A 26,304-nucleotide genomic window follows, 5' to 3' on the forward strand; every position below is an offset into this window, starting at 1 on the left:
TCAGGAGAACAAGTTTTTTGAGACTTCAAATGGATTTCATGGACCTCCATATATCTCAAATTACCACCATACAAATTTTCAAACTTCAATTCGCTCAAACGCACAATCAGCAGCTCAAACAGTCAACAGACGACCAGTTTGACCGAAAAGTCAACAGACAGTCAAAAATGATTTTTTTTGTCAACATCCATATTCTGTCAAAACATTCATCATTTGATCATTGGTTGATCATAATTCATCAAAGAAAGATCAAAAATCAACAAAAACCCTAAGTTTCAAAATTAGGGTTTTCTCCTAAAAAGTTAACTGAACTTTGACTGACCATAACTCTCTCCTCATTCATTCAAAAAATTACAACCAAAGCTTGTTTTGAAGGAAATTAAATTATCTTTCAAATGAAATTGGTCCCATGGTCATTGGATTCACCATTTGAAAAAAATGAGCTCAGACATTACAGGTCATTTTCAAAGTCAACAAAAAGTGGTTTTTTGTCAAAGGCCATAACATCAAGATAACTTCTCCAAATGAAAGAAAGTTTCCAAAGTGGCTTGTAGAGGACATCTTGAGGTTTCTAAAAAGTACAAGAACCCCTTCATATGATAAAAATTGAGGGATTTATGCCTTGTTGAAGTTGGCTATTTTGTGGGAAAATGCATGAAATCAACATTGATCAAAAGTGTTTTTTTTCCAAAAGGGGCTAAGTTTCCATGATCCAAACATGCTTCTAACAATGCTAAGGGCCTCCCACGACTAACCTAAGGCCCATAACATTTTATTTCTTTTTTTGGGTTTAATTTTATTTCATTTAAAATTAAATTGAAAAAGAAATGGTGAAGGATAATGTTATGTAGCTTTGTTCTTAAGCATGAGTCACCAAGAATCATTCAAAGCTCTGTAGCATGAAGGTAAAGCAAGCCTAGAGCAAGAGGGTGAAGAAAATCAAACCATGGTTGCTTGAATTCAAAGCTTTATATATTATAAAATTCAAAGATTCAAAGAAACATCAATGCTTGGTAGCTTAGTTTTTAAGTACTTCTTTGGCCTATAAATGAATTAGAACACTTCATTAATCAAGAGACACGAAATCAGAACCATACTCTTGCTTGTATCACTCTTGTAAACAACTTGAAATATTGGAAAAAATTGAAATTCAAATTTTAATTTTAAGCTCAATTCAACCCAAACTAAATACTCAAACACGTTCCTCAAACATCCCTGAATCTATCCCAATCGTTTTCAGCAAGAAAAACCTCAAAAAACACGCATCTAAAGCTCACGGTTTGCTCAAACATAAACCTACCAAAATATAATCATACATGCATATTTAGCACGATGTAATCATATATTTGAGTTTGGTTTATTGTTCTGATCGTTTCTGGATAGTTAATTAAAGTTTGGTCACGTATCCATGAAGATACCATTTTAGGGTTCTTGAACTCTATTTTGGGGTTTTTAGCTAGAGGCAAAATTAGACAAAACTAATGGCATATTTGAACTCAGTGGATCAAGGCTAGTTGATTGCATAGGTCGCGAAAGATTTTTGCATGAGTTTACCCCTATTCGCTATTTTGCAGGTTTGAGCTCACCTATTATAGCGTTTTTTGGCAAAAACGTTGTTAAAAGTGGTGGCGAGAGGTTGAAGATGATGAGGTGTCCTCACCTGAGTGGCCAGCGCGTGCGCGTTTTTTTTAATTTAAAATTTCTGATCCTATGCCTTGCAGGTCCTGTACGAGCCATGTGCCTTCAATCCAGTCACCATCAGATCAACTTGTCACTCAATCCAACGCTCATGATATGCTCAGCCTTACCATAGACCTTCCTATCAACCACACCAGATTATTAATTATATATTTTCCATTTTTATTTAATTTACTTTGCAAAATTAATTTAAAATAGTTTTAAAAATCAAAAAAATATAATAAAAACATTTTTAGGTTGATAAAATATTGTTTTAATCTTTGACACAAAAATATTTTATTTTTATTAATAATTAAAATATTTTTTTTAATTAATCAATATATATTCAAATATTTCATTTTAAATATTTCTAAACCATCAAAAAATCATAAAAAAATATTTTCTTTTTATTAAATTAAGTTTATATACTATAGACTAATTTTGTACATATTTAGAATATTTTTCTCTTCAAGTTTAATATATATGTATAATTATTTGCATAATTATTTGTTAATTAACTTAATAATTTGAAAAAAACAATTTCAAAAAATCCAAAAAAATTAGTTTTGTTTTAAAATTAATTAACAACCAATATGAACATATTTTAGACTTAATTTTAGGTTTAAATTTTCTTTTTATCTTTTTCTCATTTTAATTAAATTAATTATGCATTAATTCTAATTAAAATCAACCATACAAAAATCCAAAATATTTCTTTTATCTTATTGCAATTTAAATTCCTAGATAAAGTGTATAGGTTGTCAAAATCATGTAAATAGCGTAGTTTATATTTTCCGCACAATCGATGTAATAGCGTAGATTTACTTTCCGCATTTTACATTCCGCATTTTAATTTCTGTACATATAAAACTGCGTGTATGTCAAAGATAAAAACTTAAGCGTTAGGTCACTAACTTCAAAGACAAAAATATCTGAATCAAAACATAATCACACTTGCACCTCTTAGGGTAATCCCTCTGTTACTCTTTTCAAAAATCAAATTCTATTGTTTCAAATGCAAAGTCGAACTTTTGTTTACATCCGGTAAAAGGAGAATTTTCTAAAGGAAATAGGAAAAGACCTTATAAAATTAGGGTAGATCTCCTAATTGATTGCTCAAATCAAAACAACAAATGTCTCATATATCATTGTTTTTCAAAACAAAACTTTCAAAAAAGACAATACTTGGTATATATCAAAACAAGGATCATTACTAAGTTAAAGTTCTTTTTTTCAAAACATCTTTCGAAAGATAAAACACTTTGTATACATCTGCACAAGGATCATTACAAAGCCAATTTACAAAATGAATTTTAAGACCACATATAAGCATTTCAAGGCAAGACAAATGATTCAAACAAGTGAGCTAAGCAATTAAGAGCCCATGGATAACCATGGATACAAAGGGTTCTAACACCTTCCCTCTGTATAACCTACCCCCTTACCCAAAATCTCTTAAAGGTCTTTTTCTATTTCTTTTATAAACCTTTCCTTAATTGGATAAAATAAAAGTCGGTGGCGACTCTCTGATTTCAAAATTCACAAACAAAAGAAGAGTCAGTTCATATATCTCTCACGAGAGGTATGGTAAAAAACTGAGGGCGACACCCCCTCAGACCTTTTTTTTTCATTTTTTCAAAATAAGCTTTGGTTTTCACATATAACCAAACAATGTCCCTCTTTAGTCACACTGAGCATGTAGCTCAGTTGGCTTTGTTTTGTGTGATAACCATAAGGGCGTGGGTTCAAATCATTGTGAGGCCAAAACATTTTTTTACTACTTTTCTCTGTCATTTTATTTTATAACTTCACATAATTATTTCACCTATCAAATTAAATCATTTTTGCTTCATTTTTCACACACTTCTCATTTAATATATCTATTTTGAAGATCTACCAAAAAATCATTAAAAAAAAATATTATTTTAGTATGTTTTAATTAGGTTTAAAATCACATATTTTAAGTATGTTTTAATACTTTAAAAATATAAATTCCACTTGATTTTCAAAACCTAATCTCTTGTAAATATTTTTGTGATAAAACCCTAATCATTTAGGTCTTAATTAGGATTAGACTTTGTCTTTATCTTAATTAAGTTGACTGTTGTCAAAAATGTAAACTGTTTTCATATCACTGATTAATCAGATGATTGAAGTTCTTTCGGACAACAAAACCTTGTATCTTCACAACTATTCTCATACACAGTAAATCATTTCATTGGGCCTCTAAATAGAGTGTAAGTCCCAACACCTTCTTTCTTTTCTTAGTTTGTTTTCAAAAACTGTATTTACAAAGTCCTCTTTCTGTTTTCAAAACATTCTTTTGGTATTTGAAGGGCATTATTCCCGGTGAAACTCTTCAGATACCTATGTGACCTATGTCCATCTTCACTTCTTCTGTTTTCAAAAACCCTTAACTGCTTATAATAAATATTCAACTGTTATCAATATACAATCAATTGCTGGTAAAGCTTTGTACATACTTCTTCAAAGGCCTCCACTCCATCCAGGTTAGGCTTTATAGCTTTCAATTTACAGTCTTTATTTAAATTACTGTCAAATATAAATTGTTTATATATTGTTTAGAATTAAGTCAGAGTGTAAACCTAAGGACAGTTAAACTATATATATTATAAGAATATGGCCTAGGATTGAGAATGTCTTCCCGGTGAAGGCTCTTTCCTAATTAGAGATCTTTAGTTCAAACCCTCAAGATGAATTATTCCCGGTGAAACATCTTGAAAAGCCTTAGAACCCAAAATAGGATACATCCATCCAAGAGGAATTATTCCTGGTGAAACCTCTTACCCATTTGTTTAAAGCCAAAATAAGTTCAAAAACCACATAGCTTTCTCTTGTGCTATAACAAGGACCCTCGATGACCCTCGATGACCCTCGATTAGCCTCCTTTTGGGCTTTATACAAGGACCCACAGGCTTCTTATAAGCATTCCCAGCTTCCTCTTGAGCTTGTAAACAAGGACCCATCAGGTTTCTTATAAACATAGGAACAGGTCTTTAGTAACCTTTTAGCCTATCCTGGTGAGTTTCTTCTATTCTTTAAACCTGACTTTAAACAAGCTAAGAATGTCTCAATCTCACATTGAGTACACCTTTTGGAATGAGAGACATGGACAGTCTCTGTCACCCTTATCTTCATTATTCTTCCTTAGCAGAGTTTGGGTTTCAATCAATCTATCCTCAATCAGAGTCAGCCTTAATCTCGGGCTTTAAACAAGAAGTCTCAATTAGATAATCTTTCTGCTATCATTCATAAATCCCTAGAAAGGGTTAGCTTCCAAAAAATCAGTCTTTTAATAGATAATTTCACCGGCTGAGTCAAAACCCCTGGAAAGGGTTAGCTTCCAAAAAATCAATCTTTTAATAGATAATTTCACCAGCTGAGTCAAAACCCCTAGAAAAGGTCAGCCTCCAAAATTACTCGTTAAATCCAAAACCCCTAGAAAGGGTCAGCCTCCAAAATTACTCCTTAAATCCAAAATCCCTGGAAAGGGTTAGCTTCCAAAAAAATTAAACTTTCAAAAGATAAAATTCTCCAGCAGAGTAAAAACCCTTAAAGAGTCAGCCACAACCTTGGGCTTTGTACAAGGCGGATAATAGAGTCTCCTCAGTGAGTCCTTCATCATCAAGTAGCCACAACCTTGGGCTTTGTACAAGGCAGATAAACCACATTTCATGTATCAAAGATTACTAACCTCTAGGATCTTTTTCCTATAGAGTCATCCATACTCAGTTTCTTTAAGAGTCAGCCACAACCTTGGGCTTTGTACAAGGCAGAAAATAATGACTTCCCTAGCTAGAGTCCGCCACAACCTTGGGCTTCATACTAGGCAGAAAATAATATACTCCCTAAGTAGAGTCAGTGTATATATATATATATATATATATATATATATATATATATATATATATATATTCCCCAATTAAGAGTCAGCCACAATTCTGGGCTTTGTACAGAACACCAAATAAAATTCATCAAAATAAACACTCTACAACTAGAGTCAGCATCAATTTTGGGCTTTGTACAGAACACCATAACCTTTTAGTTTAAGTTAATCCCCAGCGGAGTCATCTCCCAGAGTCAATAAAATCAATCAATCAAAAAGCCTCAAGCTTAAGCCTCACACAAGCCAGCTAAAGTCAAATCTTTTATACAGTAGATAGATATAGCTTATATCTATAGAGAGATATTTCTCCTATCTCACCACATTCAAACAAACAAACATTACATTACTTTTAATTTTAATCAGTCTCCCATTTAGGATTTTGAAAGGCATGCTCTGGTAGTAAACCCAGGCATGTGGTAACTTTCCCTAATTTGGATGAGCATCTTTCTTTCATTCAAGACGCAGTTGACTGGTATACTTGCGCATACACAAGTAAGGTCCCCCTCTTGAATGAAATGAATTCAGTTATTCTGTCACTCTTTTAATGTTTGTGGTGGAATAGTAGAAATACCTCTCTGTAAAGATGATTTCATGTCTCTTTACTGTAAACAGAGATTTAATTCAAGCTTCAACCTTGAGCTTTAAGCAAGGCACCAAAAATAATTAATTTCCCTAATTAGTTCTCCGAACTACAAAAAGCTCTGACTCCCAATAGGGATATGTAGGCATGAGGTTCACAAGGAATCTCGGCGAGTTAATAAAATACCAAAAATAGTCAGTCTTCCTGTCTTTCTTTTAATTCAATTCAATCCCTTCTCCTAACACAAAGGAGAAACTTTCTTAATAATAAGCAACAAACACAAACACAAAGACACAGAGAAGGTTCCTGTAGAGTACTACGGATATGTAGGGTGCTTAAACTCTTCCCTATGTATAACCGACCTCCCAGACTCTAAAATTTCTAGTCAAGGTGAATCCCCACACTTAGAAAACTCCTAGGGTTTATTTGAGATCTTTTTCCCCTCTCCTACTCGTAGGATAATTAAAAAGTTCGTGTGATATCGTAGGAAGAACTGAAACAAAATTCATCCCGCCCCAGGCGCATTCTCCTTCCAAATTTCGCGTGAAGGGTCTAGCGTGCCGTACTCCCAAGTGAAACGGGGAGGTAAAAAAATGACACCACAGACTATAATGTTGATTTGGATGCCCTTGAATCATATTTTGAATCTTGGAACCATCTTCTGATTAAAAGTCAACCCTCTAGTGAAATTAGGTCAAAACCCTAATTGGAGCTTCTAATGAACTTGAAGGTGATTGGTCTTGCATTGACCCATCCTTGGACCTTGGTATTGATTAGAGAATCCCTTAAATCATAGAGGAATGTTGGGTTTCTTCGTGGGTCTCAAAACCTTAGTTTGCCCAGTCTCTTCTTGATCAATCCCCTATTTTCGGACACAAGCAACAAACAACAATTTTTTCTATTTTTGGGTTAATAAATGATGTATGCATGATGATAATGATGACGACGATGATCCTACTATCTGAAATGAAGGTGGGATCTCAGTGGTAAAAAATTGGGGTATGACACTTGTATTGCTAAATCTTGGTCCTTTTTTATTAAAAACTTGTTGAGAATTGTTAAAGCTTAACACCCAAAAAGATTTTGGCCACTTTGACCCCCTTTCATTTTCCTTTTAAGGGGAACTACAAAAGCTCTAACTTCCCTTTTCTTTAAAAGGGGTATGTAGGCCTAAGATGTGATGTCTTATCGAGCTTACTTTCAAAAACTTCTTTTCCCATCCCCACACTCTTTTTAAATGAAATTGGGGTATGTTTTTCAAAATACATGTACACAAAAACGATAACATTTTGAAAGAGGTTTCCATGAGATACCATGGATATGAGGGGTGTTTAAAACCTTCCCCTTGTATAAAAAACCCCCTTACCCAAATCTCTGATAAGTTTATTAGTTTTTACTTTAGAAACTTCTGTGGGTTTTATTCGCTCTTTCTCTCATTCCTATTGGAAACAATAAAGCGCGGTGGCGATTCTGTTTTAAACAAATGAGCTAAGTCTTTCCCATGGCTTTAGTCTCACCAATTTCACAGTTACATATAACTTAGGCTCAAAGTTGATAGCAATTGATATAAGCCTTTCAAATAAGTTGGCTTCTAAAGGCTCAAAGTTTATTGCAAGCAATTTCCTCGGTGTGTGTTTATCAAACCATTAACCTAAATCGGAACTAGTTTAATCTCTATAAAATAACAATTGCACGGATACTCTAAATGAAATAAATTGTAAACAATGGAAATTCTTTTAGCCTCAAACCATACTAGTTGAGTTATCTAGAGATTGAATACAAGTCCATTGATTTCTTTTTCTTCCTTGATTTTCAATCCGCAAGAGAACTTTCATGATGATCAAATTCTATCTGGTGATTGTTTTTTGGTTCATCTATTCATTTTTAAAGTTTAAAATTATAAATTTGAAAGAAGCAAATAGTGACAAACTCATTCATTAAGGCAGACATAAGATAAGCAATACAAAAGGGAAGAGTATCTATAACTAGATATTACTCTTCGTTAGGTCTTAATAAAATTTAGAAATGTACTAAAAAGAAATAAATTTACCAAATACTCCTTTTTCACATGTTATCAAAGCGGAAAATATCTTACATGAAGTCTCTGTTTTATCTAACCCATTATTCTCTCATATGTTCTCTCTTTCTTGCTTGGTACTTGTCTTGATTTTTGAAATAATTCTCCATGTCTTAAGCGCTTGCAAAGCGTGCTCTTAAGATTGTAGCAGCATTATGATTTTGTGGTTGGTCGTTGAAGTCTTAGAAAATTGGTGCAGATATGGGTGGTTCAACATATAAGGTGGGTGAAAGATTTGTTTCCCACCATGTTATGACAATTTTCTTATGCTCCTATTTTCCTTTGAAACTCTGATGATTGCGTTAGCCATATATTTGATATTTCAAGAAATTAAATCCCTTGCATCTATTGGTTCACCTTTTAAAAGAGAGAAAAGTCTACTTTACAATAAACTCAGATTGATTAGATGCGGCTTCTAAAGTTTGCATAAAGAAAGATGCCCAGGCTCTAGGAATAAGGCAAAATTGGGAGGCATTTATCCTTAACACGAGGCCCAGGCTCTAGGAATAAGGCAAAATTGGGAGGCATTTATCCTTAACACGAGGCCGCAAAATGACCCATTCAGCCCCATGTCTACATAATATATTTAACATTTCCTGACACGAATTTTCATCTACGATAGCGTGTATAAGAAAGCGCTATTAAATATGTCACTCTACGATATTGATCGACTATAAAACACCATTAAAGCTCTATATGTAAGGTGTAGTAATGGCTAAAGGCAAAGGATGAGCCCTGCTACCCAATTGAAAGAATATGCACACCCCAACGATCTACCAAGAAACCATTTATAAAAAAGAGATATACACTTATCTATCAAGGCCTCCTTATTAATCAACGATCTTGAAAACATTAATTTTTTCTAGTTTTTCAAAGAGTCAACACCACTGAATGCCAAATAATGATAATACCATCTCTAATCCTAGCCAAATTTCCTAAGAAGATACTCCCTCTGACCTTATTTATAAATCAAGATTCTTTTTTCAGGTTCATTGACTAATGAATGTATCTGGTCTACATAAAAGACCAGATACATTCATTATTCACTGAACCTAAAAAAAACTTTGTTTAAAAATAAGGCCGGAGAAAGTACTATTCATTAAGAAATACAATCTCACTTGCAAAGACAACTATTCTCGGCCACCTAAAATTCACTAGAGTATATTCTAGACCATGGCCCCATCAGTACATATTGTATGTTATATTCAAAATGCAACATTATTATTATTATTATTATTATTATTATTATTATTATTATTGCTATTGCTATGGTTCTAAAGCCTCAATCAAGTCTCCCAAAATATAGAGTGGAACACGATAGTAACATTAGTATAAAAATGTTAATTTACACCCGTTTTTTATTAAATTTACACCCATTATTTTTAATAAAAATCGGGTGTATATCCATCGGGTAAGAAATGTCTAACGAATTTACACCCGTTTAAAACGGATGTAAATACGTTCTAGTTTGCACCCTATTTTAATTAAAATCGGGTGTAAATATGTTCTTAATTACTCCTCATTTTAAAAATATCGGGTGTAAATACGTTCTACATTACACCCTATTTTAACAAAAATCGGGTGTAATTGGGCGTGATTACGTTTTTAATTACACCCTATTTTAATAAAAATCGGGTATAGATATGTTCTTAATTACACCCTATTTTTATAAAAATCGGGTGTAATTGGGCGTAATTACGTTTTTAATTACACCTTATTTTTATCAAATCGGGTGTAATTGGGCGTAATTACGTTTTTAATTACACGTTTTTAATTACACCCTATTTTAATAAAAATCGGGTATATATATGTTCTTAATTACACCCTATTTTTATAAAAATCGGGTGTAAATACGCCATTTATGAATGAACAATTACATTATATTTAAATCTATTTACACCCTATTTCATATACACCATTTAGTTATATTTCATTTTCAGTCATAATATTGCAAATACTATACAATCATACACATAAAAATCATATTTTAATTAAGTCAAAATATTTTTAAATTGATTTCTTTTATTAGGCTTTTACTGATTGGTTATTAATTGCATTAAATCAATGTTATCTTTGGTTTTGTTAACTTCTGCTTTATTACCCAATCCAAACAAAGTGTAAGAAATTTTAACCATTACTTCAATTGATTTTTATCCCTAAAAACTGAAGACTTATTGTCATTTTTATATAATTTAGAGACTAAATTGATGATTTATTGAAAAATAAGAATGGTCAGAAGAAAGGTAAACCATATCTTATTGATGTTAAAAGGCATACTAAAACAACTCAAGACACAGATTCACTTCTAGGTGTTCAAATATATAAAATATTCAGAGAAATATCCTTCTAAGTGTACTTAGCAAAAATGGACTCAACAACACCTTGAGCAATAGGATGGTAACACTCACGGGCCTCCGAAAAAAGTATTTTGGCAAACACTTTGTCTTCTTCACTGCCACTGTCTTTCACAAGGGCAGTGTAAAGTGGTCGAAGATACTTCATCCTTCCAACTTCTTTTAAGGTTTTCTCCACTTCACTATAGTAAGTTTTGCATCCACATGAAATAGCCCTTTGGAGAAACGACACTTTGACTTCATAATCTTTTGATTCAGATAGCTTGTACGGCAAATCCAAGGCTAAGATCTGGACAAAATGTATAAGACCACTTAAATACAATCTGCAAAGTATAGACTTCTTCATGACTGTATAGCAGTATACTATATACCTGAGAAACTTCAATGGATTTCGGCAAGTTATCCAAGTAGAGCTCCCACTCATGGCTTTGCCACTCAGCTAATTCATCCTTCGTTGGCATCCTCCCATTTACCGACTCATTTGCCAGAGCAACAATAGTTTTATAAATACTTGAGTCAGTCTCATGTGCATCTGATGGGATGCCAGTACCTTAAAACCTATATATTTTAAAACCTATATTTTATTACTACCTAGCGATACATATCCTTGAGGAAGAAGAATAAGCAACAAAGCTGCAGTGATGACAGTCAAGTTTTGAACTACTCCAATTCTTAAAACTACCCATTCCATTGCAGCCTTGGAATGAAAGAACAATGAAGTATCTGTGTTCACAAGTTTTATGTAGTTTTTGAAAAATCTGTCTGACATGTTGTATGTTCTTACAGTGACCACTCCAAGTGATGTCTCAGCTGCAAAATTCATGATTGGAGATTTGGTGGTTCCGTTGATCCTAATTAGTTCCCTTGCAGTGGCTTGATAATATTTCTTAGAGAAGAAAAAGTAAAAGAAAGAAATGAGATTAAGAAGTTCTTAATATAACCTAGGAAAGATAATGGCTAATTAAGAAAGGATGGAAAGTGGATAATGTAACACCCCATAATTCCAGTTTATTAATTTAATTTGGATTTAAATTAAATAATTGGAATTTTAGTATTTTAATCGGATTTAATTGAAAAATGATGGAGTAACAGCTATTGGGCTTATGGCGTTATGTTAGTAAAAGAGGGGTGCTAATTACTTAGGCCTTTTACTAAGTTGTGGTTAATTTATTTTATTTTATTTTTCATAAAATAAGAAAAAGGAACCATTTGGGGAGAAAGGAAGAACACGTGAAAAGGGAAGGAGAAGAGAAATAGGCAAGAACGTGGAACCGGAAGGAGAGCATTCAAGAGATTCATCGAGGTAAGGGGGGACTCTTCCTTTTAGTATCTCTTATGTGATCTTAGGTAACAGGTAGATTGATGTATGGTTTGATTCAATTAGACATTGGGATTGTTAGGTTAGGTTGTTATAATTGGATCGAATTGATGATGATTGTGTGAGCTTTTTGGTTAATAATGAGTTTAAATGATGTTTTGTGGTGTATAATTGAATGTATGATGATTATAGGTCTGTGTGTGATGCCTGGGGTCAATTTTGGACTGGTGTTGGGTGTAATCGCAGGGTCTATCGCAGACTTGAGGTTTGCTGAAATCGCAGGTCCGCTGAGCGGAGGGGATCCACTGAGCGGAGGTCCCAATGTAGTTCGCTTTTGTTGGACGTTGCTAGAGGTCCGTTGAGCGGAGGTCTGAAGGATTCGCTTCATCCTTGCTTCGCTGAGCGAACCTTGCTGAGCGAGAATTTTCTAAAACTTTAAAACAACGTATCTTTTGATCCGTGAATCATTTCTTAGTTACGTTTCGGGCGTTGTGCAAGTAATTAAATGTTTTATATGATGAATGATGAATATGGGCAGTAGCCGACTTTATTTCTTTAAAACTCGATTTAATTACTCGATGAGAATTGAACATTGTGTGCATATGAGATAGGTGTGACAATGTATTTGGTGTGAAGATGAATTGGTTGTGGTTATTATTATGATGTGATGAATGCATGCCTATTTGAATGGTGTTGAAAACATATACATACTTATTCGATGATGTGGTGTTGAGATGAATTGTTCATCGTGACTCGGTGATGTGTTAAGTATGTTATGTGTGTTTCATTCATCCATATGCATTTGATGTTGGATCCAGGTGATGTTTGGATCGTTAGTGGACATATTCCCCATTGTGCGGAAATTGTGCCGGTGGACCGTATCTCGATGAGGCATAGATCGGTTAGGTGGATTGATTCCACGGTTTATTGGTACCACATGCATAGTGTCAGTTGTGTCATATGCTATTCGTCATAACATGAATGTATGGATTTATGTGTTATGTGTTGTAATCTATTGTTGTGTGAATTGATGAATAATAGATGTGAACCTGAATATGTATAATTGGGTGAACAATATATTATGATGCTTGTTATTTATGAATTGCATAATATTTACTAATTGAGAACGAGACTCACCCTTACATGTTGTTATTTTCAGATTGAGGAGTAGTGGCATTAGTGCTTGGCGAGGATGACTCGTAGAGTTTATCCGTTTATGTTGGGTCGTGTCGGTCATGCTCTGATCTGTAACACTGGGGAACGATAGTTTTAGAGTTTTTATGAGATTACTCCATTTTACATGGTGTTGGATTATATTTCTATTTGGTTGTATTTGATGATGTTTCGTATTCCGCTGTGACAAACATGATTATGTTTTGGTGAACTGTTTCCTAATGAGGCATGACTTTGACCTTAGTTGAATTATTTGTTCTAAATAATTGTGGCACCCTTGTGTGTATGTTTTTACTCTGATTATTTATTTAAATTGCCGCGGGGTTTAGAAGGGTGTTACAATAGTGGTATCAGAGCATAGTCGGTTGTTTGAGTTAGAGTCTTAGTGTCAGTTAATCCCTCGTAAGGTTGACACTATCGATACTTCTTGTTCTAATAAATATTGTTTCATATTTATCAGAACAATGGCCGGAAGAGGTGGAAGAAACGACGATGCTATCGCTAAGGGTTTGGGCATGATTGCTGGTGTGCTGGGAGGGAATGCCAATGGAGCTGTGATCGGTGCTGACAGGCAGCTGAACAGTTTTCAGAGGAACAATCGTCAGTTGTTCAAGGGTACGCATGATTTTGAAGGTGCTCAGAAGTGGCTTAAGGAGATCGAGAGGATTTTCAGAGTCATCGATTGTGCTGAGAACCTGAAAGTGAAGTATGGTACTCATATGTTGCCCGAAGAGGCTGACGACTGGTGGATGGCTACCATGGTTGAACTGGAGGCTGATGGTGTAACTATTTCCTGGACTGTGTTCAAAAGAGAGTTTCTGAGGAGGTATTTTACTGAAGACGTTCGAGGAAGGAAAGAGATTGAATTTTTGGAGCTGACTCAGGGTAATATGACGGTACCAGAGTATGCTTCGAAATTTGTTGAGTTGGCGAAGTACTATGTTCACTACAACAATGACGAGGCTAGTGAATTCTCAAAGTGCATCAAGTTTGAGAATGGTCTTCGCGATGAGATCAAGCAAGGAATCTGGTATCAGAGGATTCGGTGATTTGTCAATTTGGTGGACTGTAGTAGGATCTTCGAGGAGGATAACCTTAAGCTGAAGTCATCTCACTCTCGCGAGTTGGTTGACAAGAAAGGTAAAAAGCCCATGGATAGGGGTAAGCCATATGGTGGAGGAAATCCTAGAGTTGGGGATTGGAAGAGGCCTAGTGGGGGATATTCTAGTGCTCCCGTTAGGTGCTATAACTGTGGTGAGACTGGGCATAGAAGGAATGAGTGCAGGAGTGGGGAAAAGAAGTGCTTCAAGTATGGTAAGAAGGGTCATATTGCTTCGATTGTAGGGTGAAGATCGTGACTTGCTACAATTGCGGAGAAGAGGGTCACATCAGTCCACACTGCACTAAACCGAAGAAGGATCAGGCTAGTGGAAAAGTCTTTGCCTTGTCTGGGTCAGAGACTACTCCGGAAGATCGTCTAATTAAAGGTACGTGTTATATCCATGACACACCTTTAGTTGCCATTATTGATACTGGAGCGACTCATTCATTCATTTCATTGGATTGTGCTAAACGATTGGGATTAGAAATATCTGTTATTCATGGAAGTATGATTATTGACACTCCTGCGTCGGGTTCAGTAACTACTTCTTCTGCTTGTTTAAACTGTCCTATTGACATATTTGGTAGAAAGTTTATAATGGACTTAGTGTGCCTTCCTCTTGAACAACTTGACGTCATTTTGGGGATGAACTGGTTGCAATTTAATCGAGTTCATATCAATTGTTTTACGAAGGCGTTTATCTTTCCTGAAGAGGTTAGTGTTGAGGATTTGACTATGTCAGTCAAACAGATGAATTTGGTTGTCAATGATGGAGAGGTGGTATTTATGTTGTGTTCTTCAATGGAAGTGAAAGGGGGCGATAATACTGGTGAACTACGAGTAGTGAATGAGTATCCGGAAGTATTTTCAGAAGATGTTAGTGAGTTGCCACCTGAAAGAGAAGTGGAGTTCGCTATATAATTGATTCCTAGAACTAGTCCTGTGTCGATGGCACCGTATCGCATGTCGGCATCGGAATTGACTGAACTGAAGAAACAACTAGAGGAATTGTTGGAAAAGAAGTTTATTCGTCCTAGTGTGTCACCGTGGTGTGCACCGGTACTGTTGGTTAAGAAGAAAAAAGGTTCAATGAGACTATGTGTTGATTATAGGCAACTGAACAAGGTGACAATTAAGAACCGATACCCTTTGCCGAGGATTGATGATTTGATGGATCAGTTGGTTGGAGCTTGTGTGTTTAGCAAGATTGATCTGAGGTCTGAATATCACCAAATTCGTGTGAAGGCGGAAGATATTCAGAAAACGACATTCCGAACAAGGTATGGACACTATGAATATTCTGTTATGCCATTTGGTGTTACTAATGCACCTGGTGTTTTCATGTAGTATATGAACAGGATATTTCACCCGTATCTTGACAAGTTCGTGGTAGTGTTCATTGATGACATTCTAATTCACTCGAAGAGTGATGAAGAGCATGCAGAGCAATTGAGAGTGGTATTAGAGCTACTAAAGGAGAAGAAGCTGTATGCGAAATTGTCTAAATGTGAATTCTGGTTGAAGGAAGTAAGTTTTCTTGGCCATGTAATTTTGAAGAATCGTGGTGGATCCAACGAAGGTAGAAGCGGTATCTCAGTGGGAGACGCCGAAGAATGCTTCAGAGATTCGTAGTTTTATTGGTCTGACAGGTTACTATAGAAAGTTTATTGAAGGATTTTCAAAGTTGGGGTTACCAATGACTAAGCTAACGAGGAAATGACAAGTATTTGTATGGGATTCAGAATGTGAGGAAGGTTTTCAAGAATTGAAGAAAAGATTGACAAGTGCTCCGATCTTAATTTTTCCTAATCCAGCGAAGTCTTTCAATGTGTACTGTGATGCTTCACTGATGGGTTTAGGTGGTGTTTTTATGCAAGATAAGCAGGTAGTAGCTTATGCTTCAAGACAGTTGAAAATTCATGAAAGGAATTATCCAACTCATGATTTGGAATTGGCGGTCGTGGTGTTTGTGTTGAAGCTGTGGAGACATTATCTCTATGGTTCTCGATTTGAGGTATTCAGCGATCATAAGAGTCTAAAATATCTCTTCGATCAGAAGGAACTTAATATGAGGCAGATGAGATGGTTAGAATTTCTGAAAGATTATGATTTTGGTTTGAATTACCATCCTGGTAAAGCGAATGTGGTTGCTGATGCATTAAGTAGGAAGTCATTGCATATGTCTATTTTAATGGTGCGAGAATTGGATTTAATTGAGCAATTTCGGGATTTGAGTTTAGTATGCGAAAGTACTTCCAATAGTGTCAAGTTGGGAATGTTGAAGTTTACTAATAGTATCCTTGAGGAAATTAGAAATGGACAGAAATCTGACGTTGGCTTGGTAGATAAGTTGACATTGATTAACTAAGGTCGAGGAGGTGAATTCCGAGTCGATGAGAATGGAGTTATGAGGTTTGGAGACAAAGTGTGTGTACCCAATGTTGCTAAGATCAGAAAGAGTATTCTGGAAGAAGGACACCAAAGTTGATTGAGTATTCATCCTAGTGCTACAAAGATGTATCATGACTTGAAGAAGTTGTTTTGGTGGCCTGGAATGAAGAAGGAAATTGCTGAGTTTGTTTATGCTTGTTTAATTTGTCAGAAGTCGAAAATTGAGCATCAGAAGCCGTCTGGACTGATGGAACCGTTGTTTCTCTCGGATTGGAAGTGGGATGGAATTTCTATGGACTTTGTATCTGGTTTACCTAGAACGAGCAAGAATTGTGATTCTATCTGGGTTATTGTGGACAGGTTGACGAAATCTGCTCACTTTATTCCAATAATTATCTCATGGAGAAGTTGGCTCAGTTGTATGCTGAGAAGATAGTGAGTTTGCATGGTGTTCTGTCTAGTATTGTGTCAGATAGAGACCCGAGGTTTACTTCTAAGTTCTGGACAGGATTGCAAGAAGCCTTAGGTACTAAGTTGAGGTTGAGTTATGCTTATCATCCACAGACAGATGGTCAGACGGAGAGAACGATTCAATCGTTAGAGGATTCGTTGCGAGCATGTGTATTGGAAAAAGGTGGTGCTTGGGATAGTTACTTACCTTTGATTGAGTTTACCTACAACAATAGTTATCATTCGAGTATTGGTATGGCTCTGTTTGAATCATTGTATGGTAGGAGATGTAGAACACCGTTGTGTTGGTACGAATCTGGAGAAAATGCGGTGGTTGGACCGGAGATTGTGCAACAAACTACAGAAAAGATCAAGATGATTCAGGAGAAGAAGAGAGCTTCTCAGAGTCGTCAGAAAAGTTACCATGACAAGAGAAGGAAGGATATTGAATTTAAGGAGGGAGATCATGTGTTCATGCGAGTTACTTCGATGACTGGCATTGGGAGAGCCTTGAAGTCGAAGAAGTTAACTCCGCGTTCCATTGGTCCATTTCAGATTACTAAGAAGATTGGGAAGGTTGCTTATCAGATTGCTTTACCGCCTGCACTCGCTAATTTGCATGATGTGTTCCATGTATCCCAATTGAGGAAATACATTGCCGATCCGTCTCATGAGATTCAGGTAGATAATGTACAGGTGCGAGATAATCTGACTGTAGAGACATTACCTTGAAGGATAGAAAAACACTTAGAAAGGGGGGGTTTAAATAAGTGTAGCTTTAAAACTTGTAAGATAAAAACAATTTGCACAATGATTTTTATCCTAGTTCGTTGTTAACTAAACTACTCCAGTCCACCCCCTTGGAGTGATTTACCTCACCTGAGGATTTAATCCACTAATAACACAAGATTACAATGGTTTTCCACTTAGATAACCTCTAAGTCTTCTAGAGTATTCTGATCACAACCTGATCACTCTAGGAACACACTGCTTAGATACCCTTTAAGACTTTCTAGAGTATTCTGATCACAACCTGATCACTCTAGTTCTTACAAATTAATGTAAACAATTCTTATAAGAGTTACAATGCTTCTTAATAAGCTATTATCACAACTGTGATTTTTCTCTTAAGTTTAAGCTTAATATCACTAAGATATTACAACAGCAATGTAGTGAGGTTGAAGATGAAGTTTGAGAGCTTTTGAATTTGACAGCGTTTCTGTATGTTTGCGCAAAGTGTTGTATTCAGCTTCTCATCAGAACTTCTATTTATAGGCGTTTGAGAAGATGATCGTTGGGAGAATTTAATGCTTTGTGTGATCCGTACAGCATTGTATTTAATGTTTCACTCTTTTGTCAACTACCTCGAGCCTTGCTTTCGCTGTGTCTACTGACGTTGCCTTTAATAGCTTCTAACGTTCCTTTTGTCAGTCAGCGTAGCCTGCCATCTTGTACTTGCTTCTGATCTGATGTTTTTGTAAACAACGTTTGAATATCATCAGAGTCAAACAGCTTGGTGCAGAACATCTTCTTGTCTTCTGGCCTTGAAGTGCTTCTTAGCGTGATACCATGAGAACTTCAGTGCTTTCTGCTTCTGATCTCAAGTTCTTCTGATGCTTCCATAGACCATGTTCTGATTCTGCTTGACCATCTTCTAATGTCTTTCCAGACCATGTTCTGATGTTGCATGCTGAACCTTCTGAATGAGTGCTTCTTGCGATGATTTTGTGCATACTCTTTATGTGATTCCTGAAATGGAAATTGCATAGAATTAGAGTACCACATTATCTCATACAAAATTCATATACATTGTTATCATCGAAACTAAGAATATTGATAAGAACAAATCTTGTTCTAACAATCTCCCCCTTTTTGATGATGACAAAAACATATATAAATGATATGAATTTGCAATCAGAATATCAAACGGCTAAAGACAATTACACAGTTATAGAATAAGCATATAAACATAGTGTGTGAATATGTCTCCCCCTAAGATTAACAATCTCCCCCTAAGATAAATAATCTCCCCCTGAAATAAATACTGGAAGAAATTTATAAATAAAGGACTTCCCTGAGTATTTTCCGTTTCAGTTGAGACGATCACATATGCTTAGATCTTCAGAACATTCATAGCTTCTGCTTCTTGCTTCCATAGGACAACTTCAGAGCTTTGAATTTCTTCTTGAATAATTGCATGCTAGATTGTATCAGAACATTGTTGAATATACCAGAGCATCATCAGAGCATCTCTACATCCTGAAATGTTACAGAACAAACTAAACAACAAAAGTCATAGAATGAATGAGTCAGAACATAAAATATGTATCAGAACATATAATATGTATCAGAGCATAAAAATAATGTATCAGAGCATATTTAGAACAAAACCATGCATCAGAACATATAAGGAATAAGAATGAGTTAAAGCATATTCTATCATCAAAATATCATAACATTCTTCCTTCTTGCTTCTGATCTTGAAGCTTCACAGCACTAAGCTTGCTTCAATTTCATAACATTCTTCCTTCTTTCTTCTGATCTTGAAGCTTCACAACACTTAGCTTGCTTCAATTTCCATGAGCTTGTTTCTTTATAGAATTGCTTTTCCCCATGTTTTTGCTTCTCATGTTGAGCTTTTTAGAATGTCTTCAATCCTGCAAAACACTCAACGACATAGAACTTGCAAATTCTGTTAGAAATGTGGAGACTTACTCCCAGCAACTGATAATATAAATCAGATCATTTATCACAGTTTCTCCCCCTTTTTGTCATGACATCAAAAAGCATAAAAGATTCAGATGAAAAAACAAACAATATGAGAGAAAAGAAGATAATTTTCATTGATTTCCAAAAGACGATTATCAGAAGATACAAGGGAGATGCATAGAAAACAGATGCAGGAACAAAGGAGACAACTAAAACACAAAAGACTACGACGATCCTAGCTTAGACATAATCTTGGCCAGCATGTCATGAATCCCAGGATAAATTGGTCCAACCAATCTATCAAAGTAGTTTGACCAGCCTTGTGCCATTGTCTTAGCATTGGTGTTGAAACCATGTAGTCTTAGATTTTCAAAATCTACCGAAGATTCACATAGAACTTCCATTTCAGATGAAGGAATGGAACAGGTCTTAAAGGGAGCATAACCATGCTTGCGAAAAACAAGATGAGCAAACGACATTTCTTCTTGACTTGAGGAACTTGAAGAAGGATTCATGGAGATATACTGGGATTTGGTTACGAACTAGGGTTTATGCAATGGATGAGAAAAGAAAGAGAGGACTGAATGAAGAGAGAGAAAGTAAAAAGATGAAATGAATGTGAAGATGGGTATATAAAAGGTTGGATTAAAAAAATGCAATATTTTTTTTTAAATGAAATGATTACAGAAAAACATGACATCAATTTGCATTTAATGAGATATGACGTTAGGAGAGATAAAGTGAGAAATTTGACATGATTTGCACAGTTACCTAGGGCGGCGTCTCCTCAACTGCACGCATGCTTGTCCAAAAATAGTGAACACGTGTTCATCTTCTGGAAAACTGGTGACAGCTGTTTTACTTTAAAAAAGATTCTGAATCAACTTAGATAGTGAAACGTTAGTAATAACAGAATCAGAACTTCTAATTGATCACTATCAGAACTTCTTATAAAAACATAATCACAACACATTTCAGAACTTAACCATACGTAAGAACTTCTCATCCTCTCATTTTGGGCATAAGTCCATACTGATATTCTTCAGAATGAACTTAAACCTATCTTCAGCAAGGGGTTTTGTAAAGATATCAGCCCATTGATGGTCTGTATCCACAAAGTTTAGAGAAAGAACACCCTTCTGAACATAGTCCCTAATGAAATGATGTTTAATCTCAATATGTTTAGCTTTGGAATGCAAGATAGGATTCTTAGATAAACATATGGCAGAAGTATTATCACAGAAGATAGGAATGTTACTCTCATATATTTGATAATCTTCTAGCTGACTCTTCATCCAAAGCATTTGTGTGCTACAACCAGCAGCAGCAACATATTCTGCTTCTGTTGTTGAGAGAAATTAACAACTTCCAGATGTACTCTTTCTTTCAATTCTATCTCCAGCGTAATCAGCATCACAGTATCCTACAAAGTAGTACCTTTCAGATACCTCAGAATTCTCTTAACAGCAGTTAAGTGAGATTCTCTAGGATCTGATTGGAATCTAGCGCACAAACAAACACTGAATAAAATGTCAGGTCTAGAAGCAGTTAAATATAGAAGAGATCCAATCATACCTCTGTACAACTTCTGATCTACCTTCTTACTTACCTCATCTTTACCTAGGACACACGTTGGATGCATAGGAGTTTTGGCTTCTTTGCTTTCAGAAAGATTAAATTTCTTTAGATGTTCTTTCACATACTTCGTTTGATGAACATATGTTCCATCAGAAGTTTGATTGATTTGAATCCCAAGAAAATACTTGAGTTCTCCCATCATACTCATTTCAAATTCAGCCTGCATAGACTTAGCAAACTCCTTTCCAAGTGTAGCATTAGTTGTTCCAAAAATAATATCATCAACATAAATTTGACAAATTAAAATGTCCTTCTTAGATGTTTTACAGAAGAGAGTCGTATCCACTTGTCCTCTAGTGAAACCATTGTTCAGAAGGAAAGAACTTAATCTTTCATACCAAGCTCTAGGAGCTTGCTTCAACCCATACAATGATTTCTTTAGTTTGAAAACATGTTCTGGAGACTTGGAGTCTTCAAAACCAGGAGGTTGGTGGACATAGACTTTCTCATCTATATAGCCATTTAAAAAGGCACTCTTAACATCCATCTGATACAGAGTGATGTTATGTTGAGTGGAAAAAGAAATTAATAAGCAAATAGATTCTAACCTGGCCACTGTTGCAAAGGTTTTTGTATAGTCAATACCTTCTTGCTGACTATAACCCTGAGCCACCAGTCTGGCTTTGTTCTTAAAAAGGTTTCTGTTCTTGCTGACTATAACCCTTCTTGCTGATTCTAACCTGGCCACTGGTGCAAAGGTTTCTGTTCTTACAAATTAATGTAAACAATTCTTATAAGAGTTACAATGTTTCATAATAAGCTATTATCACAATTGTGATTTTTCTCTTAAGTTTAAGCTTAATCTCACTAAGATATTACAACAACAATGTAGTGAGGTTGAAGATGAAGTTTGAGAGCTTTTGAATTTGACAGCGTTTATGTATGTTTGCGCAAAGTGTTGTATTCAGCTTCTCATCAGAACTTCTATTTATAGGCGTTTGAGAAGATGATCGTTCAGAGCATTTAATGCGTTTCGTGATCCGTACAACATTGCATTTAATGTTTCACTCTTTTGTCAACTACCTCGAGACTTGCTTTCGCTGTGTCTACTGACGTTGTCTTTAATAGCTTCTAACGTTCCTTTTGTTAGTCAGCATAGCCTGCCATCTTGTACTAACTTCTGATCTGATGTTTGTGTAAACAACGTTTGAATATCATCAGAGTCAAACAGCTTGGTGCAGAGCATCTTCTTGTCTTCTGACCTTGAAGTGCTTCTTAGCGTGATACCATGAGAACTTCAATGCTTCTGCTTCTGATCTCAAGTTCTTCTGATGCTTCCATAGACCATGTTCTGATTCTGCTTGACCATCTTCTAATGTCTTGCCAGACCATGTTCTGATGTTGCATGCTGAACCTTCTGAGTGAGTGCTTCTTGCGCTAATTTTGTGCATACTCTTTATGTGATTCCTGAAATGGAAATTGCATAGAATTAGAGTACCACATTATCTCATATAAAATTCATATACATTGTTATCATCAAAACTAAGAATATTGATCAGAACAAATCTTGTTCTAACATACCTATGAGGATTGAGGATCGTAAAGTGAAGCAGTTGCGGGGTCAAGATATAGCAACGGTGAAAGTGGTTTGGGGAGGACCAGCCAGTGGAAATGTTACTTGGGAGTTAGAGAGCCAGATGAAGGACTCTTACCCGAAACTTTTCGTCTAAGGTATGTTTTCGAGGATGAAAACTCTTTTAGTGGGGAGAGTTGTAACACCCCAAAATTACAGTTTATTAATTTAATTTTGATTTAAATTAAATAATTGGAATTTTAGTATTTTAATCGGATTTAATTGGAAAATGATGGAGTAAGTGCTATTGGGCTTATGGCGTTATGTTAGTAAAAGAGGGGTGCTAATTAGTTAGGCCTTTTACTAACTTGTGGTTAATTTATTTTATTTTATTTTTCATAAAATAAGAAAAAGGAACCATTTGGGGAGAAAGGAAGAAAACGTGAAAAGGGAAGGAGAAGAGAAAGAGGCAAGAACGTGGAACCGGAAGGAGAGCATTCAAGAGATTCATCGAGCTAAGGGGCGACTCTTCCTTTTAGTATCTCTTATGTGATCTTAGGTAATAGGTAGATTGATGTATGGTTTGATTCAATTAGACATTGGGATTGTAGGTTAGGTTGTTATAATTGGATCGAATTGATGAAGATTGTGTGAACTTTTTGGTTAATAATGAGCTTAAATGATGTTTTGTGGTGTATAATTGAATGTATGATGATTATATGTCTGTGTGTGATGCCTGAGGTCGATTTTGGGCTGGTATTGGGTGAAATCGCAGGGTCTGTCGCAGACTTGGGGTTTGGGAGGAGGAACCTGAGCTTGGGCATTGGGAGGAGGAACCTGATTCTGATTCTGAGTCTGATTCTGAGCAGCCATCAATGTCTCAACCAGAGCAGTGAGACGATCGACACCAGATCTCAAAGTAACAACCTCTTCACGTAACTCACGATTCTCTTGTTCAAGACCTTCCATCTTCTTCTTGTTCAAAGGAAAAGGGAAAAGAACGAAGAAAACCCAAAGTTTTGTTTTTTAAAAACAAGAAAGAGATCTCAGGTACGGGTGTTGATTATATGAGGGGAAGGTTTAAAGCACCCCTCATATCTGTGGTATTCCACAGGAACCTTTTTGAAAATCTATGTTGTGTGTGTGCTAAAAAACGATTTGTTTTATTTTTAAAATAAGCTCGGCAAGACGTTAAGCCTTGGGCCTACATACCTCCTCGGTGCAATGGAGAAGTCAGAGCTAATGTAGTTCCGCTTTAAAGGGAAAACAGTTTTAAAAACGGATAAACACTTTATCATCGTCGGAGAGAAATACTCAGCCATTGATTTTGAGCATGAGAACAAACGAGTTCTTTGCATCGCAAATGAAAGAAGGGCTCCAACTCGGATAAAATCGACGAGTATGCCACTAGCTCTCTCACGCGGAAAAGATCTCATTTTATCAATCAATTTCAAAATCGTGGGGTATCGCCACTCGTTTCAACAATTAGTCGTGTCTAAACTTTTGAAGAAAAAGGCCATTGAAGGCAAAAGATATTTTTAAAGAAAAAGTTTTGAAAAGATTTGCAAACATCATAAGGTTTTGTAAAACGAGAGAAGATTTTGAAAATTAAAGAAGGGGAGGAGATGAAGAGGCTATCCTATTGCGTAAAATAAAAGCTAAGGAAAAGAACGGTCTAACCGAAATAAGAAGCCAACACTTGACATTGTGAGTCAAGGTAGATTTCCCATCCTTTGGAATATCAATACTAAACCAACATTATCACTTGGGGATCCAAATGAATTTATTATCTTAGCACCACTTTGCATTAAGCACATTAAAATTCTGACGAAAATCGGGCAGAGTAACGGCTATTTTCGGGTAAAATCCTTATTTCAATGCCTTGGAATTAACCATCAAGGGATTTCAAGGAAATACCTGCACATACAAACAAACAACAATCCAATGCCAGACAGACAGAATAACAGTGGAGTAACAGTATCATAAGGGTCCAGAGGCACTAAGTCCATAAGTCCGAATCTCCAAAATGCTAGGGATAGTAACCGATAGTCCGAAAGAGAGCCTTATGATAAAATAAAGCGATAAAGCGAGAAATATAAAGAGCAATATAATAAATTGCGGAAATTAAAGTCAATTGTTAGATGTTAAAGATAACCATCTTGAAACTTGTCAAGTATGTTATCAAAGTTAGTAATGAAGATCGATGGTGAGTGAAGGATGTACTCGGATTTAAATTCAATGAACATTTATCAGAAGCTTGATAAAATCATAGCGACTACACGATAAACCTCCATAAGTCTTAAATCAACCGCATACAATTCTCTTCCATATTTGATCTTTTTTTGATTCGGGACACGAAATATTGCGCTATGTTAAGCAGATCGCCAAGTGATTTATGTAGAAATCACCCTACAACGAGGCCGGTCAAAACTTTATGTGCTAATGCATGTGAGAGAAATGATATGTAGATCGTTCTCCGAAAGCAATACCGCACGAAAAGAAAATATGTAACGATCTAGTCTTTACTAAGAATCCATAAGAATTCTCAAAGTATTAAGACTTTCATCGATCAAAAGAAAAAAAGGAGAAGAAGAAGATAAAATGCATAAAGTAAAATCAACTCACACTATCATTAAAATCATTCATCTAATATTATGGATTTGGTCCTTTCAAACCTATCAACATCCTAGATCCAATGATATTAATGAAGTGGGGGAAGTAGGAAGCTAAAACAAGCATAAAAAAGGCAAAAAACCACATTCTGCCAGCAGGAAATCGATTTACCTCTGTAGGAAATCGATTTCCTGAGTGCAGAGTTTAAATTTTGAAAAAAAATAAGGTGGAAATCGATTTCCTACAGAGGGAAATCGATTTCCTGCACGCAGCATTCAAAAAATCAGCATTAGGAGGCATAAAACTTGACTTAAGCAAATATACAAACACCTTATGATCACACATCAATTGGAGCACGAATTTTCCATCAATTCACCATCAAATAGGACCAATATAGCATCAAAGATGCATCACACACAAGCACAAAAGAATCACATTATGATGGATGAATAAGGATGAAGAAAATTACCAAATCTTGAACAAAACTTAGATCTACTTCAAGAATCACCAACACAAATCTTGATTTCTCAACAATTGAAGAAAAAGAGTGAAATGAAAGGTGGCTTAGCTCAAAGTTTGTGAGGTTCAAGATGTGACTCACAAACTTTATGAAAGAACAAAGAGCTTTGGTGAATTTGGTAGGGATGAGGAGAGAAATTGCAAGGGGTTTTTCGGCTCTCAAAGCTTGAGAAATGAGAGAGTAGTGACCTCTATTTATAGGATGAGAGCAAGAGTAGTGGCGATTTGGTCATTTGCTCTTGGTTAATTAACTTGTGTTTAATTGATGATTAAAGTGACATTT

The 26,304-nt window shown here is 35.5% G+C and overlaps 1 protein-coding gene across 1 annotated transcript; it reads right to left on the reverse strand.

Annotated features, from left to right (window-relative positions):
* Positions 1 to 10,587: 10,587 nt before the first annotated feature.
* On the reverse strand, positions 10,588 to 11,071 carry LOC131614083 (leucine aminopeptidase-like). Its single transcript, XM_058885711.1, has 2 exons — positions 10,967 to 11,071; positions 10,588 to 10,884 (listed from the first exon to the last, which is right to left on the reverse strand). The coding sequence occupies exons 1-2, from the start codon at positions 11,054 to 11,056 to the stop codon at positions 10,588 to 10,590; spliced, it is 387 nt and encodes a 128-aa protein (XP_058741694.1). The 5' UTR covers positions 11,057 to 11,071.
* Between the last annotated feature and the right edge of the window lie 15,233 nt (positions 11,072 to 26,304).

The sequence above is a fragment of the Vicia villosa genome, linkage group LG6 (genome assembly GCF_029867415.1).
Source record: "Vicia villosa cultivar HV-30 ecotype Madison, WI linkage group LG6, Vvil1.0, whole genome shotgun sequence".
Taxonomy (NCBI): domain Eukaryota; kingdom Viridiplantae; phylum Streptophyta; class Magnoliopsida; order Fabales; family Fabaceae; genus Vicia; species Vicia villosa.